Source organism: Notamacropus eugenii, chromosome 3 (assembly GCF_028372415.1).
Source record: "Notamacropus eugenii isolate mMacEug1 chromosome 3, mMacEug1.pri_v2, whole genome shotgun sequence".
Taxonomy (NCBI): Eukaryota; Metazoa; Chordata; class Mammalia; order Diprotodontia; family Macropodidae; genus Notamacropus; species Notamacropus eugenii.
In genome coordinates this window covers 37705370-37722870 of record NC_092874.1, presented here as the reverse complement: position 1 = coordinate 37722870, position 17501 = coordinate 37705370, and the positions used below count along the sequence as shown (strand labels likewise).

The window sequence follows — 17501 nt, the reverse complement described above, 5'->3', positions numbered from 1 at the left end:
TCTGAGCTCTTTAATTCAAAAACTAGGTAGATTTTTGACTTTTTTTCTTCTTCTTTTACCTTTACTTGGCAACACCACCGTGTGTCAGGAGTCTTCTATCAGGTAGGGTTAATGGATTTTATTCACAGGTTTTTAAAACTGTCTAGGAATCTATCTCCATGGAGAATAGTTTTGCCAGAGCAAAGACATCTCAAGTGTTATGGAAGTCACTGAATAATAGCAGAGGGGATTGAGTGTTTGCTTAAAAAATAGCCACCCTCCTCATCTCACCCCACACAAGGACCCCATATTTCTCTCCCCACTGAAAAGTCTTTATTTAGCTAAGAACTGCAACCTGACAGACAGTAAAAGCCCAGCCCATTCTTGGCATTCCTCTTCACATTTTCCATGGTGGGGTGGAAATACCGCAAGGCTTGACCTCAAGGTCCATCCATGCAGCTCAGGGGTCAATGCTCCATCGGCCTAGAGAGTGCTCACAGCAGAATTTCTCTCCTTTTCTGTGCTGGTCCCATTCCAGCTGGTCTCATCCCTCCCCACTGGTTTGGAAGTTCTTAGTAGAGCTGCTTTCGGAGTTAGGAAGAACCAAGTATCCTGCCTCAGATACTCACGAATGGTGGGACATTGCTGGGCAAGTCAATCAATCAATCAACAAGTATTTATTAAACGCCTATTGTATAGTAGGCTCTGGGGATACAAGTACCCAGGACAAAACAATTCCTATTGACGACGAACTTATATTCTGATGGGGTTAACAAGCATGTATAAAACTATGTACTGCAATAAATACGTACACATAATGTAGCTGGATTTGAGGTAGTCTGAGAAGGAAGGTACTAGCCACTGGTGGGGGACCAAGAAAGATTTCATGCAGAAAATGGTGCTTGGGCTGCATCATAAAGGAAGGGGACTCCGCATTCCAGGAATAAGGGAGAGCTAAGTGGCACAGTGCGTAGACCACCAAGCCTGGAGTCAAAGACTCATCTTCCTGAGTTCAAATCCAGCCTCCGACACTAGCTGTGTGACCCTGGACAAGTCACTTAATCCTGTTTGCCTCAGTTTCCTCGTCTGTAAAATGAGCTAGAGAAGGAAATGGCAAACCACTCCAGTATCTCTGCCAAAAAAAACCCCAAATGGGGCCATGGTGAGTCAAACACGACTGAAAAATATAAAGGCCCAACACTGGAGATAAAGCGTCGTCTGTGCAGAGAAGAGAGAAGGCTGATTTGGCTGGATCACAGAGCCTCAGTTTCCTCCTCTATAAAATGGGGATAGCCGAATGAGACAGCACAGAACAAGACATTCTTCAAACCTTCAAGCAATGTATAAATGGGAAGGCAGAGATTGTGCCTTAATTACCTCGTGGGAAAGAAGGAGAGACATGGGCCAAAAAACTATCTCTTCAGTCTGGAGGTCACTGTCAGTCAATTCTCAGTTCATGAAAACATTCAACAGAAAACCATTCCATCCAAAGGATTCTCAGTCTTACATTCCACTGGAAACCTCTTTCCAAGCTGATGTCAAACCATCAGTGAATATATACCAGGAAATTCCTTCAGCCAGTCAGGATGTTCAAGCAGATATATCTATCTTATATCTATTTATCTATCTATCCATCCATCCACCCTATCTGTGCATACACTCCCTCCTCCCATTCTGTCTATTCTATCTATCCATTGTATCTGTCTACCAATCCTTTCTATCTATCCATCTGTGTGTCCATCCATCTATCTATCCACTCACCCATCCTGTCTCTGTATCTCCCAGTCCATTGGGAGGGAAAAGTCTTTCACAGTCAGTAACAAGGCTCCCTGGCAGTACATTATTATGGGATCAGCTCGCTGCCAGTTACAGCAGGGAGGTCCCCGAACTGTGCTAACAAATAGCCTGACTTTCCTATGCTTTCCCTACTTCCACCATCACTGGCAATTCTCCATGTAAACAGTCCTCTCTGGGGAAACTGACTCCATGTCACCTTCTCTGTTGAGAAGCGAAGTGTACATAACAGAGATTCAGGGTTTCACATACAACCCTCTTTGGTTTCACAAAGTCAGTCGGGCAACAAGCATTTTATTAAGTGTCTACTATGTGGCAGGCACTGTGGAAGTGTTGGGAACATGAAGAAAGACCCCAAACGTCCCCAGAATTACAGGGTATATGTGGAAACGCTAGTTTTATTTCATTCACAATAAATGGCAGGAGTGTGTGTATGTGTGTCTGTGTGTGTGTCAGTGTGTGTGTCTGCGTATGTGTGTGAAAATAATTCAGACTGCCTGGTTCCCAAGCCTTGCTGATGCCCCCTCTGCCCCAGCCCCATCTCTTGAATCTCACCGGTCCCTGTCCTGGGCCTGGACTCTTCCAACAACCCTGTGAGCGGCTCCTCCTTCCCTCCACCCTGCATAAAGCTATCCAAATTCTTTCTCTTACATACACCTCTGGCCGTGTTACTCCTTTGCCCTAGTGGCTGATGAATTCAGACCTCTTCCCTGGCATCAGAGGCTGCCCACAAGCTGGCAACACTCGGCCTTTCCCTCCTTGTGTCCTCCCCTCCGCATACAGTACACTCCAATCATATTAGGCCATTTCTGTCCCACCAACAGGGCGCTGTAGTTGACAAAATACTGGATGTGAAGCCAGAGGCCCTGGGTTCAAATCCTGCCTCAGCCACCTACTCTCTCTCTGTGACCCTGAACAAGGAGGACTGTCATTTCTCTGCCCCTGTAGTAAACGGGTGGGGAGGGATGCCCCATGCATGCTTCTCAATTCCTTCATCCACCAATGCCTATGATGTCTCCTCTTCCTCCTCATTGCTTACTGGATAGAGGGGCTCTCTTCAATGTCCAGAAGACCTGGGTTCAAGTTCTGACTCTGCCATGTCCTGCTTGTATCACCTTGGCCAAGTCACCTCCCCTCTCACCGTCCTAGGCAGTCTCTAAGGCTATAATAGGCAGGACAATTGGAGATCTGCATAGACAGAAGGCATTTCTACCCCTGGTTTTAGGGAGCGAATGTCAACTCTGGGAAATCCCCACACTAATGAAAGCCTAGGCCTGTACCCCCTCAAAAAAGCCCAACACAAATGTACTTCTCAAACATCACACAATCCTTCCTTTTTCAAAAGTTTCTGACCCACTTATTATGCCATATTTTGCATCACAGTCATCTGTGGTTGTGCCCTCTGCCCATACTGCACTACAAACTTCGCACAGGCAGAGGCTGGAGTCTACTTAAAGTTTTGATCTCCCCCAGCTGCTGGCAGGGGCAGGTAAACACTTCATATGTATCTCCTGCATCTGAATCAGCCCTGCTCCTCACCACTTCCCTCCCAACCCGTCTCTCCTCTTCTCATCTGGCCCTCTCGACAAGGAAGGCTGTGAAACCTTGAAAGGGCCACGCACATGTTTCCCAAATCTCCATGTCCAGCCCCACTCCCTCCATTTTCTGCCAGGCTGGATCAGAGATGGAACCTGAACCTAGCTTTCTAGCTCAGAGGTCACTGCAAAGTGGTGAGACTCAAAGTTAAGCGGACGTCTGGACCACTTACTTGCCGGAAAGGTAGGGTATGCCTTTCACTGTCCAATTAAAGTTAAGAAAAATGCAAAATATAAGGCATTTGAGTTCAAAGGAGAGAGACCTAACGTATAACCACAGAACACTGCCCAGGCTTAGGAGATACTTATTTTTTGGGGGGAGGGGGCAGCTGGGTGGTGCAGTAGACAGTGCCCAGCCTAGAGAGAGGGAGACCTGAGTTCAAATCTGGGCTCAGACATTTACTAGCTGTGCGACTCTAGGCAAGTCACTGAACCTGTTTGCCTTAGTTTCCTCATCTGTAAAATGAGCTGGAGAAGGAAATGGCAAATCACTCCACTATTTTTTCAAGAAATACCCAAAAAGGGGTCACAAAGACTCAAATAGAACTGAACTGAATGAACAAGTTTTTTTAACCAAGAAAATCAGAATTTCAAGAAAATTACTTTTCTGTTACATCCAGCATTTAATACAGTGTCTTGCACAAAGCAGGCACTTAGTAAATGTTATTTGACATTTGGGATCCTTGTCTCATGACCTTCTTCCAGAGATTATCTGGAAATGCAGAAAAAATGCTGGATCTGGATTCTGTTGACCTGGATTCAAATCTTGGCCCTGTTATTGCTTGTGAGACTTTGGAATTCACTTCTCTGGGCCTCAGTTTCCTCATTTGTAAAATGAGACAGTTGGAGATGACCTCGGAGCCTGTCGGGAAGGCAGGGAAATGGCCCAGATGACCTCTTTCTTCCTCCCTTGGGATTCCATACTCCCATGGAACTGACACTGTAGAAACTTCACTAGGCAGGCAACTTTGCCCTAAAGCCCCACAGAGGGGCCTGGGTAGCAGGAAGGATCCTCATAGAAAGCTCCCCTAGGCTGAGGTCATCCCATGTTCTTTAAACCTCACAATGTGCTGAAAATTCCTAACTGTGTAGGCTACAAATCTAAGGAGGGGAGGAAGAAAAACCTACAGGGACAGAAGGCTAGGGGGAAACAGCCCCTCTCGTAATAAAGTTAAAATACACAGAACCCTGGCATGAGTTCAAGCATCCCTTCCCCTCATCTGACTCCAGCCAGATTTATTTCCTTATTTATAGTTGGGAAGGATATTTTGCAAGTTTGTCTGATTTCCAGCAGGGCTCTCCTTGGGGCTGGCCAATGAGGATGGCAGCTGGATGAGGCCCCCCAGACGCCATTCAGCCTCTGCCTGGGCTGGGAGTGGATGCAGGTCATTTGCTGGGCACTCAACGCTTTAGGAATGCAGTTCAGGTGACTTCGGGGAGAGGGAAGGGCCCCAGGAAGGAAGTCAAGGTCACACTCACCTTGGATTCTTTCTTCTTGGCTTTCTGAGGTAGAGAGGGTCTCTGAAGGAAGACGATCTGCTTGGTGGCCATGTTCCCGTCCCTGTAACACATTCAACCCTGGGTGAGCACCACACATGGACCCGAGGAAGTGACATGACACAGAACTCCCCAATGTAGTCCCATGCATGGAACAGTGGGAAGACTACACTGGGGAGTTCTGTGGCCCTGGGTTCAAATCCTGCCTCTGTGTGACAACCTGCATGACCCAAGTCATGTCACTTCCCTGGGTCTCAGTTCCTTCATCTACAAAAAGAGAGTTAGACAAGAAGTTAATCAATAAACATTTTTAAGTATCTACTATGCACCAAGCAAAACAAAGGCAAAAGATAGTTCCTGCCCTCAAGGAGCTCAGCTGTGTGGCAGCAGCAATCCATTATCTATCATGAGCACCTACTATGTGCCACCAAACACAATACTAAGCACAGAGGATACAAAAAGAGACCAAAGCCAGTCTGCCCTCAGGAGTTCCACCATCTCAGCTGTGTGGCAGCAGCAATCCATCAATCAATCAGTATTTACTGAGCACTTCCTCTGCGCACTGTGCTAAGCTCTGAGGGTACAAAAAGGCAAAAGGCAGTTCCTGTCCTTGAGGAGCTCACAGTCTAATGGGGGAGATAACATACAGATAACCAAATATAATAAATAAGGAATAATCAACAGAGGGAAGGCACGGGCATGAAGGTGGCTGGGGAAGGCTTCCTCTGGAGGGTGGGATTAGCTGGGACTTGAAGAAGTCAGGAAGGGTCAGTAGGCAAAGATATGGCCTCTGAGGTAGCTTCCAGCCCTGCATTTATGATCCCGTAATCAATGACTTACCCAGGGTCACACAAGAATAAATGTCAGAGCCAGGATTTAAATTTGGCTCTTCACGGCCCTAACCCCACCTTTCTCTTCATTAGCCTGTACATAATATACAGAAGAGCCTAAAGGACTGAGAGATGAGTCTTCATCAGGAACACGGGTTCCAATCCCACCTCTGACATTCAGTGACTGCGTGACCCTGGGGAGGTAATTTTATCTCAATTAAAATGCTTGGGTTTTGTGAGTTTTGCCAGAAATAGGATGGTGCAGGAAGGGACTTCATCTTGGGCTCAAATTCTGGGCTCTTCAAGAAGAGGTGAAAGGGTTCCTAAAGACTGGACTCAGTCTCTCCTCTCCATCCTAACATGGCTTTGTACTTCTCCATAAACAGGATGTCAACTCATCCAAGGCAGTGCTGATTAACGCTCAGATGTCAAGGGTGTAGCAAGGCAGCAGCCAGCCTGTATCCCTCCAGGGCTTCCATTAATCAAGCCCACCCCATGGTCTGGTACTTCTAGGCTGAACATACAGCATCACTATTCTTCCCCCCTAAAAAAATAAAAAGGCATTCTCAGTATTCTTCCTTCATGTAAATCAGACTCTCCCCATCACAAATTGCCTTTACAGATGATCAAGAAGGATACAGGGGGTTGGCTGCTTTGTTCCACCCTGGGGATGACTTTCTCCGCATCCCTTCTCTGTAAATGTCTCTAATAAAGCACTTGGCTACTCAAGCTGTCTCCAAACAGGAGGGGGACAGAAGGACAGCTGAGTGGGGGGCATGCTCCGAGCCCCAGCTCAGAGAGGGTGACAGCGTGGCAGTCCGGCCAGGATGCATGGCCTGCAGCATGGAGCTGATGGGAGCAGCCTGGAGGACAAGGGCCCCACAGTCAATGAGTCGATCAATCAGCAGGCTTTGTGTGGAAGAAGGGAACAGGTTCTGCAGACACAGGGTTGGAGTCCTGCTTCTCAGTGTGGCTTCTAAGCCATTAGAAGAAGCATTAGGGAAAAGACCTGGGTCCAAATCCTTGCTCCGTCCCCTACGACTCCCTAAGGGAACCTGGGCAGCTGCTGCCTCTCAGGGATCCCCTGAGGTTCTGAATCCCCAGCCCAGGGTCCCTGGGACAAAAATGAAAGCAGCCCCTGCCTGCCTCTAAGAAACTCTTACTCTATCAGGACATCCACCATATGTGCTATACACATACTAAACGTAATCTCAGGGCGGGAGAAACAGGTCCATCAGATGAACATGAGATGAACAGTGCCTTAAATTTATGTTTCCCAAGTGCTGTCACGTGCATGATGTCACCTGATTCTCCTCATAATTGGGGTTACAAAGAGAAGGTATAATTATCTTCATTTCACAAATGACAAAACCAAGGCTCAGGGGAAGTAAGTGTCTCCCCCATGCCGTAAGGCCAGTAAGTACCTTCCCTCTGCTGATTAGCTCCAATTTAGGGTGTGTGTGTGGGGTGGGGGCAATATGTGTGAATGTATGTATGCTGTATACATGTGCATTCATGTGTACATGCATGTATGTTGTGTGCACATGTGTGTATGCATGTGTGTTTATGTGTGTGCGTGTATATTTTACACACACACACCTCATACATATACAATTGTCTTTATGTTGTTTAGTCATTAATCTGCGATCTCCTTGAGATTGGGGACTGGCTTGTTTTTTCTCTTTTCCCAACTTAGGCCAGGACCTGGCAAACAGCAAAACCCAAGTCCGTGTTTGCTCAGTTCCTGGCCTAGAACCCAGGCGTTCTGCTGCTGGTTCTAAAGAGGGCACTGAATTTGGAGTCTGAAGACCTGAATTCACATCTTGCCTCAGTCACCTGCAGCCTTGGGCTCTATTTCTCTCTAGACCTCAGTTTCTGTACCTGGTAGATTTAATGACTTCAAGGTTCTTCTAGTTCCAAATAATAAAATGATGCTTTAAAGTTTAAAAAGCACTTTACAAATAATGTTTCATTGTATCTTTACAACTGTGGGAAGTAGGCACTCTTATTATCTCCATGTTAAAAGGAGGTGAGGAGGGAATAAACATTTATTAAGCATCTGTTGTATGTCAGGTGTAGGGCAGCTAGGTGGTATGGGAGACAGAGCACCAGACCTGGGACTTGAGACCTGAGTTCAATCCCAGCCTCTGACCTTTGCTAGGTGTGTGACCCTGGACAAGTCAGTTAACCTTGTTTGCCTCAGTTTCCTCATCTGTGAAATGAGCTGAGGAAGGAAATGAAAAATCACCCCAGTATCTCTGCCAAGAAAACCCTAAATGGGGTCATGAAGAATGGGACACAACTGAGTAACCACCAAACCAAGTCAGGGCCCATGTTAAACACCTGACATGCGTTACCTCATTTGGTCCTTGTGACACCCCTGGGAGGTAAGACTGTCAGATGAGAAAATGAGGCAAACACAGGTTAAATGACACGCTCAGTGTCACACAGATAGTAAGTATCTGAGGTAGGACCCGAATGCAGATCTTTCTGACCCCAGGCTGGTGCTCTATCATCTGTACCATCCAGCTCCATGATTTTACAGTTGAGGAAACTGAGGCACAGAGACATCCTTGTTCCTTCCGCTGCACTCTTCTGCCCCTCATCCTAATAGGGGATATCAAGATTCCCAACCTTTCTTTAAATCTTCTTCCCATGCTCTCAGTCAGAAGGGACCTCCAAGGCTGAAGCACTCCCAGCGTCCATGGAACAGTCCTGTGAGGGGGGTGGGTCCAGCATGGAGCATCCCCTCAGAGAGATTCCTTGCCCACAGTCAATTGGCTTACAGTAGTAGGATTTGAACCCAAGACTCCTGACTCCAACTTCAGCCATACCAATCCAGCCCATCTGAACTAACCTGTGTCTGCCCACAGCTGTCCAGTTTCTACAAGAAGATTCCAAATGGTGTCATGGACAGAAGGCAGGCCTTGCAGTAGGACGGCTGAGGTTCAAATCCTGCCTTGGGTACTGTGGTCAAGTCACTCGCACAGTGGGGACCCCCATAACATGTACCTCACAGGGTTCTCGAGAGGACCAAATGAGCTAATATTTGCAAAATGCTTAGCACAGCACCCAGCACACAGTAGGTATTTTATACATGCTTGCTTGTCTTTGCTTATCACATGTTCAGAAGCCTCAAGGCTATGTGCTGGGGCAGTCACCCACTGGGAAAGAAGGAAACGCATGCCTGTTACCTGTTGGTCTTGACGATGGGCGTAGGGAGCACACAGGTGAGCTGCCAGCCATAGGCGGCCAGGGAATTCAGTAATGGGATGTAATCTGTCTGCACTTCCACGCCCTGGGGGAGAAAAGAGACAGTCATCAGGGTGGTCCCCTCTGGAGCATCCTCTGGAGAGTGAGGGAGAGGACAGGGATGGGAGGGGGGAAAGGTGGCTGGCAAGGGGGGCAGCTCACCAAGCAGAATCCCCACCCTAGTGAGTGCCAGCAATGGTCCGTGGAGCCAGCTAGGAATCTGAGCCAAGGGACCCAGCCCCAAATTCTGTTTTCTTGGAGCTCAGACCAAGGGCCTCCTGTGAGTTCCATTAACAAAGTACAATTACCTTGCTTCCCACAAAAAGGTATTCAAACCGTGCAGCAGCATGCTGGGGGGCTTCAAAGGCTTTCACAGGGAGTTAAATGACATTATGCCTGTAATGAGGTTAAGTGATTTGCATCCAGCCAGAGCGCAAGTGTGCATGTGTGCGCACACGTACACGCGCGCACACACACACACACACGCACACACACACAGCCCTTAGCCTCCTTTTCTTTCTCTGTAAAATGAGGGAGATGGACATGATGACCTGTCAGGTCTCTTCCAGTTCTAACAAAGAGACATTTGGACATTCCGTAACCTGAGCAAATCCCCGCACCTCAGTTTCCTCCTCTGTAAAATGGGGATGATAATAACACCTACTCAGGGTGGCTGAGGGCCCACGGAGATCATGCCTGTGGAGAGCTCTGGAAGGGTGGTGTGTTTATGTAGACATCACAAGGATTAGTTATTATTCTATCGGCAACTTGTCTGTAACTCACAATGGGATGATTGAAATGACCTGCGTGCAGTTACACACGGGGATCACTGACGGGCTCCCTGCCTCCTCTCCCTAGGACAATCACCCATGTTTTGAGACACAGACCTCTGAGCCCATGCTTAGTAACTCCCCTCTATGCTGTTCCATAAGGGGCCTGCCCAACATGCTCCTGGAAGAGTAAGGATATCTGTGAAGCATAATCCTTGTATGCTCGTGCGCGCGCGCACACACACACACACACACACACACACACACACACACACACACACACACACACACACACACACACACACCACCTTCTAGCCAACAACACTGTATTTTGCCTTTCCTTCTGAACATGAGGCATCAGTCATTGAATCCAGAGAGAAAGTGGAAAACCCAGTTCTGTCTCAGGAGTGCCACTCACTCCATGACCCCCATAGCTGGGCACCACATAAGCCATATGTTCCCCCCAGAACAAAAGTCTCATGGGCAGGTTCCTTCCTGCCCACAAGATGACCCTTCACAGCCTGAAACCTGGTCCAGCCAGTCCCCTCCCCTTCCCAGGCCTGCTGCCACCATCTCGACATTTTCATCCGTTGTTGGTGGTTTTTCCCTCCCCCACCTCCAGCACCACCTTCCCCCCCAACCCCTGGCATTTCTAATTTTTTTTTAAATCACACACTCTCTCCCACTTCTTGAGGTTATGATTACTTGGGTCTATCAAGGATAACCTTCCCACTTTATCAAGAAATGTGACAAACCAGCCACAATCAGATAGTAGTCATGGCAACGAGGCCAAGCTTCCTAGCGACACAAAGCCCACTGAGTGCCTGCTGGGGAGAGGGGCGAGGGAACCATTTGAGGAGGGCCTGGCTCGTCTGCTGCCTTGGCCAGCTCTCTCAGCAGGCACTCGGGGCGCCCAGACAATGAATGAAGCCCCCTGCGGGAGCCGGGCCCGTCTGTTCAGTCAGGCTTAAGCCCTGCCTGCCCTCGTGGGTGAGTTGGCTGCAGGCAGCGGGCTCCTGGCAGATGTTTATGCCAGGCCATGGGACGGTGGCCAGAGGGGCCAGGGATCGTGAGGGCAAGAAAGATCGGAGAAGACGGCTGAGAGGGCAAACCCCAAAGGTTCGCCTTTAGGGAGGTCCTGTGGGCACACTGAAAACTAACACAGAAATGCCAGCAGGGTGTCTTCCCAGCGCCAGGCTCTCCCACCCTAATTATCTGAGCTGGCACCGAAGGAACGGTCTTGATTTAACGCTCAATGTGTTTTTCTTTAAAGATCCATTAGAGGGCTGTTTTCTGCACCAGGGACACAGGGATGGAGGGGAGAGGAGATGAGCCCCTCGGCCGCCTGAAGGGGTCTTAAACCCATTAGCTAAGAGAGTCTGTGGCACAAGAGTCAGTCTCACACGTCCCCACTTGGAAAAGCTTCTCTGATCTTCTCTCTGTGACACTTTGCTAAGGAAGAGAGAGCTCACAAATAGCACTCGGAATGCCGGGGCGCTTATCAAACTCGGAGACACCTCTTTCCAGGAGAAGGAGCAAAAATTTTAATTAACTCTCCACTCTCCTGTGGGCTGATAGGTAATCTCTGAGCACACCTGGAGCGTCAGGAGAAAGGAAAACCAACACAGCCCAGCCCAAGAACCTGTCAGTCGAGGTGGAATTTCAATTAGAGGAGACGATTTTTCTTTTTCTTTCTTCCCTTCTTTTCCTTTTCTTGTATTTTATTTCTCCTTTTCCTCCCTCCCTTTCTTTCTCTTTTTTCTCTCCCTTTAATCTTCCTTTCTTTTCTCTTTCCTCCTTTTGTTCTTTCTTCCTTTCTTTCCTTCCACCTTTCCTTTTTTCCTTTATTTCTATCTTTCCTTCCTCCCCCCCTCCTTTCTTTTTCTCTCTGCCTTCCTTTACTCCTTCCTTCCTTTCCTTCTTATTTCTGGTCTCTTCAATGCCCCCAGTAAATTCTTCTACAGGTTTAAACCAACCAACAACTGACAAGCATTTACCAAGCCCCTACTGTGTGCTGCGCACTGAGAGAATGAAATAACCCTTCCATGTGGGGAGCCAACATCCTAAAGGAGAAGACACCCAATGTACGTAAGCATATACAGAATGACCAGAAAGAGAATAAATACAAAGATATACAAGGAAGTTGGGCGGGAGGGTCCCAGCAATGGTGTGATGGAGAAGGTGGTGCTTGGGCTGCGTGTTGAAGGGAAAGGAAGGCACAGGTCATTAGAGAGGGGTCAATGATGATGGTTTGGTAGGAGGGTGCAGTCATATCCAATGACACTGGGTGGAGCAAGGTTTCAGAACTACACCAAGGTGTTCCTATTTGATCCTGGAGGCATGGGGAGGTGACTGAGGAGAGGAGAAGCATGGTCAGGTAATCACTTTGGAGCTGTGTGAAGTATATACCAGAATCCAAAGAATGGTGACCCCCAAGATGAAACCTCTCTTGCTGTCCTCAAAAAGCATGTCCAGGAAGCACACACCAAGTCATGAAATACAACTCTTCTCTTGGCCTGGTGGAAAAATGATCTTCCATAAAGGGTATTGATCAGTCAGGCAACATTCTCTTCCCTCAAAACACTCAGGAGGAAAAATAAAATCAGGGCAATTTATCTTCTGGAGTCGTATGAATATGTGTTTGCGGCTTGAATGTCTTCCGGAGGTATGGCAATCAAACCAGTCAAAGGCAAAGGATGAGAGGCAGATTGGCCCATTTAGGGAGTTCTAATAAAGCAGCTTCGGTGATGAATCTACTGTCTCCCACACACGTTTCAAGCCTTGAAAACGCCCTGACAGAAAACGAGTTTGTAAGAAAATACCAGGTTCTTTAGAAGCCACTGCAATTAAAGAGACCTTGATTCTCCGATCCGCAAAAGATGGAAAAATTTAAACATGGGTGAGGGGCTACAGGGCAAGAGAGGGAGGCATAATCTTGGCCCCTGAACTCACTGGCTGTTTGCAAGGGTGATCAGAGTGGGAGACGGGGGAGATTCATCCTTATATTTATGTAAGACTATTCTGTTATACAAGATGGTGGTGGCAGCACCCTATCTTTGATCTATGCTGGCTGTCTGATGTCTCAGTACCCTAGGCAAGATCTATAAAACGAAGGAAGGAAGGAAAGAAGGAAGGAAGGAAGGAAGGAAGGAAGGAAGGAAGGGAGGGAGGGAGGGAGGGAGGGAGGGAGGGAGAAAAAGAAAGAAAGAAGGAAAGAAAGGAGCATTGGTTTTGACCACTGAGAGATGACTGGTAACTTTGGAGAGGCCAGTTTCATTGAATGAGGTATGAATTTGGAAGCCAGATTATAGATGGTTTAGAAGAGAATAAGAGGAGAGGAGGTGAGGTCTTGGGTAAAGATGCCTTTCTCAAGGATTTTAGCTACAGATGGGAACAAAGACATATCCACTGAAATTTAACATGATGAAATTCATCATGGTATAGAAGAATTCCTGGGTCCTTGAGGTTCTGCCAAAACAGTACAAGCTCCAGTATCTCCTACAAAACTGGTACAGGCTCAGTGATTGCCTGTGGGCCTGTCCTGCCAGGGCCGACCTAGCTGAGTCCAGAGAAGCTTGCTACCAGGCTGGCTATGGTACCAACCATGGAGATGCAATCTGATGGCCTAAGAACCTCTCAAAGACCATTTATGGAGACAGAAATGTTCAGAGATCACAGATTTTGAGCTGTAAGCAGCCTTAGCGCTCCCCCTGGGATTTTTAACCTGGGGTCAACTTGGTGGGTTTCTGTTTTAAAAAAAAAAATATTTGGATTACTATATCTTAGCTTAATTAGTTTCTCTTTGTAATGTTACCTATTTCATTCTATGTATTTAAAAATATTCTTTTGAGAAGGGGTTTATAAGCTTCCCCAGACTGCCAAAGGGGTCCATGACACACAAAAAGGTAAGGATCCACAATCTAATACAACCCCTGCCCATTTTACAGAGAAGTAAACCGAGGCACAGAAAGTATAAGAGACTTTTCCAAGGCTAGGGGGGCATATTGATGAAACAGGTACCTACACTGAGGAAGTCAGATTCTTTGAGTTTTGGCAGACACATTCCAAATTAATTCCCTGGCTAATTTTAGGGTAGCCTCTTGCTAGACACACTGCACAAATTAATTTAATCACATAACAAGCTCTTTCTCACTATAAGTCTTGTCAATGAATATTGGACCCCAGAAGGTCCAAGGCTGCTCCCCATGGGCCTTAGGCATCTTCATCTGACCTCAAGAACAGCAAAGATACGATGTCCCTGTTCCCTGCATACGTGGGCACATACAGGAAGAGAGGAGAGGTGTGGGTAATGATCTGCCTGGCCACTGGTTCCACGTGTGTCTTCCCAGATGACATTTCTGAGGATTCTGATGCCTTTCGCTATTTGTCATAAGCCAATGTTTGCCACAAGGCACTGATGAAAAAGGAAAGCCAAGGGGATGCAGTGGGAAAAGTGTCGGAATTGGACTCAGAGGTCCTGGGTTCAAATTCGGCTTCTGCCACTTACTAACTGGGTAACCTTGAGCAAGTCACTCTCTGGGCCCCAACTGTAAGACGGGAAGGCTGACCTAGACAAACTTCAAGCTCTAACCCAAAAGAGGGACATTTCACCCCAAAATACTTCTTACAGAAGTTCTCTGGCTGCCTTTCATGTTCTCCCCACACTCCTTCTCTAGGTTGAAAATGTTTCCATCAGTAGAGATGGGCAAGGCAGCCCTGTGCAGAGAGAGCCTTGGGCCTCGAGTCAGAGGACAAGGCAAACCCCACCTCTAAGGACTTTATGCCTATATGCCCAAGGGCAAGTTGCCTATACCCCTGGGGTGTCCACTGCACAAGTGTATTTAGAATTAGTTCTTTTTAACCTCGGTTCATCAATCTGCAAAATGAACAAGAGAATACCTGAAGCAACCTGGCAGATAATCCCCAATTCTAACTGAGTTGTTGAATGGACAAGTGCACACCTGGGTGCCAGCCATCATCGAGGCTTTCAGTGGGAGGAGCAGATATGTCTGGGGGCGTGGTTGGCATACTCCTATTTCGAGCCCATCCTTTCCACCCCAGAGCATCCCTTTCTTGCTACCATTCCCTTCCAGCACACATGAGACTACCAGGGAGAGAAGCATTCAATACAGTGGTCATTAGGTAAGGGTTTTATCCCTCTCTGTTTTCAATCACAATGCCCTTGGGAAAAAGCCCCAGTGGATATGTAATTAGGCCAACATAACAGATGCTCAGAAAACAAGGAATCAGCTCCATTGTTTTTCAGCCGTTTTACTTGTATAACATTTAGTGATGATGTGGGATAGAGGAGGGGAAAGGCTCAGTTCTTGGAATCAACAAGCATTTAGTAAGTGCCTACTATGTGCTCTGGAAAACAGATGAACACATTTAAAAATTGACTGTATAGAGACATAATAACCGAACCCCTGAGAGCTCCTGATACCCCAAGGTAGAACCAGGAATACATTGCTGGACCTGATCTCAGCAATCTCTGCTCCTTCAGCTGAAAGCGTTGGATGACACCAAGGTGTGTGATTGTCCACTCAACAGCCGAGGTCAGATTAGGGATCCCCTGCAAGGTTGCTTCGAAGGTGTTCGCATCTATTTAGCAGAATTAGGTTCCACTGGGCTAAGCGCTGGATGCTGGAGACAGGCCAGGCCAGCGTATGGGTGACAGGCAGAAATCATGAAACGACAACATTTTAGGGGCCTTCAAAGTCACTGGGTCCAAGTCCTTAATTTTATAGAGAGGGAAACTAAAGCCCTAGACAGGTCTCGGGCCTCAGCCACGCTCACATGGATTCTAAGCTTCTTAGAGGGATGATGTACCCGAGTCTCCAACTCCACAGGTTTTGTTTCTTTACTCAGCTCTGCCCGTAAATCATCTCTGTCATTTATTACCTACGATATTTATGAACTATTTCAACCTTCTTAAGCCTTGCAGAATAGACACCGTGCCCAGCAGAGTGAGAATAAATTGTAGAAATTTTACTATTATTGCTATCATGATAGCACTTCTGGCCAGGGCCAAGCATCCTCGCAGATTGCTAGCATGAAAACCTAAGTGAAAATTAAGTCACCGGACCACCCAGTCTCATCGGGACGAGGTAAGATAATGCAACAGCTATTCATTTACGGCAATGGGTTTCATGCTATTAATTTTTACTACGCTTAGGACTGATGTGACCACCTCCTGTCTCAGTTGTGCCAGACACGCTGTGACCTCACCGTAGATCTGGGGCCCAGGAGTCTAATTTATGGCAGCGTGCTGGGTGGTAGACCACTGCTACCAGCACACACCAAAAACAAGAGATTAAAAAAAAAATAAAATCCACATTGGAGAAAATGCCCCACCTTGGGAAAGTGTCCTGGGTCACTATAGACCACATATCTATGGCTGGAGGGGGCTTTAGCTTACCCTTCTCATTTTACAGACAAGGAAACTGAGGTTGCTTAAAACCATGCGGATAATAATATACAGATCCGAGATTCAAACTCTGTTCCTCTGATGGCATTTCCCCCACTTACTGCTAAATGTTATCTGTAAAAAAAACCAATTAAATAAATTTTTAAATCTTATTTTTTTTAAGACTCAGCTAAGTTAGCATAATTATCTGTATTTGCCTCAGAGAGACACAACTCTTAGACTGTGGAGAAGGAAAGAAAAAGGAGAAATAGAGAAGAGGACTCATTGGCCTCTTAATTGTCCTCCTTCCCAAAGTCCTCTGGATGCTTTTTTTAGCCTTCTCAAACATTTGCTACATACTGAAAAACTCCAAATCCAAAGGTTCTTCCTACTGATGTGGCTGTTTTATTTCTTCTTTTGTCCTTCCTTTCTATTCATTCATTCATTCATTCAGGACCATACCAAGGGTTGGCAGTACAAGCAGTCCCTGCTCTCAGAGAATTTAATATTCTTGTATGAGAATGGGGTAGGGTAGGGGAGCCTCCATCTATCAGAGAACAGCCTACTGACCTCTGAGAAAGGCCAATTAGCCTCGTCCTTCTCTGTGACCAGGGAAGGAGAGGTGGTGGGTACTGAGGGGAGTGGACGATGAGGAAGGAACAGCCCAGCGCCTTCCAGTTACCCAGTTATTGGAGGTGCCAGCCCACAACTGCTCACCCAGGCAGAATGGAAACCCTCCAGTTAAGTCTGAATGCCCAGACTCCCAGATTAAAGAGGAAATAACGTGACCTGACATCTTGAGTGTTGAGAGGGTAGGGAGAGGCGTTTTTTGTGGGGGGGACAGGAGGAGATTGTGCTGTCCGTTTGCCAGGAAGATGGTGCTCCTTTCCCCTGCATTAAAACTCTTAACCAACTCCCAGTGATCACATCCTGCCTGCTGTTTGGCAGGACCACATACCGTGATAGCTGCAAGGCCAACACCCTCTGCAAACTGACATCTCAGACATACACACACCAAGCCCAGAAGCCCAGTCTGCTCCCTTTGTCAGGCTTTGAAAGCTGCTTTGTTTGATAACAATTAAACAAGCAACAAGTGCCAAGCCAAGTCCCTCTCACTTTGCCTTGATAAGAGGAAAAAATACTTTGTGTGGGTAGATTTTTTTTTCCAGTTACAAAACAATCTCTTGGCCTAGAATTAAAAAGAAAGGAGGCATGTTTTCACTGGGCAATTCTTTGTTCATTTTTAACCTTGTCCCCTCCTACCTAACAGAGAAAGAGCTGTTAAAGGACTTTTCCCACAGTGGGTGGGGACAGGGCTGAGATTGGAGTCCAGAAGACCTGGATTCAAATCCTGCCTCTGATACTTCAAAGCTGAGCA

The 17501-nt window shown here is 47.1% G+C and overlaps 1 protein-coding gene across 2 annotated transcripts in view; it reads right to left on the bottom strand.

Annotated features, from left to right (window-relative positions):
• The window catches only part of RFTN1 (raftlin, lipid raft linker 1), a 185897-nt gene that overhangs the window by 10798 nt on the left and 157598 nt on the right, over positions 1 to 17501 (bottom strand). For both annotated transcript variants that reach the window (XM_072651254.1, XM_072651255.1), the window contains 2 exons: positions 8890 to 8993; positions 4848 to 4929 (listed from right to left, as the gene is read on the bottom strand). In XM_072651254.1, the coding sequence (XP_072507355.1) occupies positions 4848 to 4929; positions 8890 to 8993 (186 nt within the window). The remainder of the gene's footprint in view (positions 1 to 4847; positions 4930 to 8889; positions 8994 to 17501) is intronic.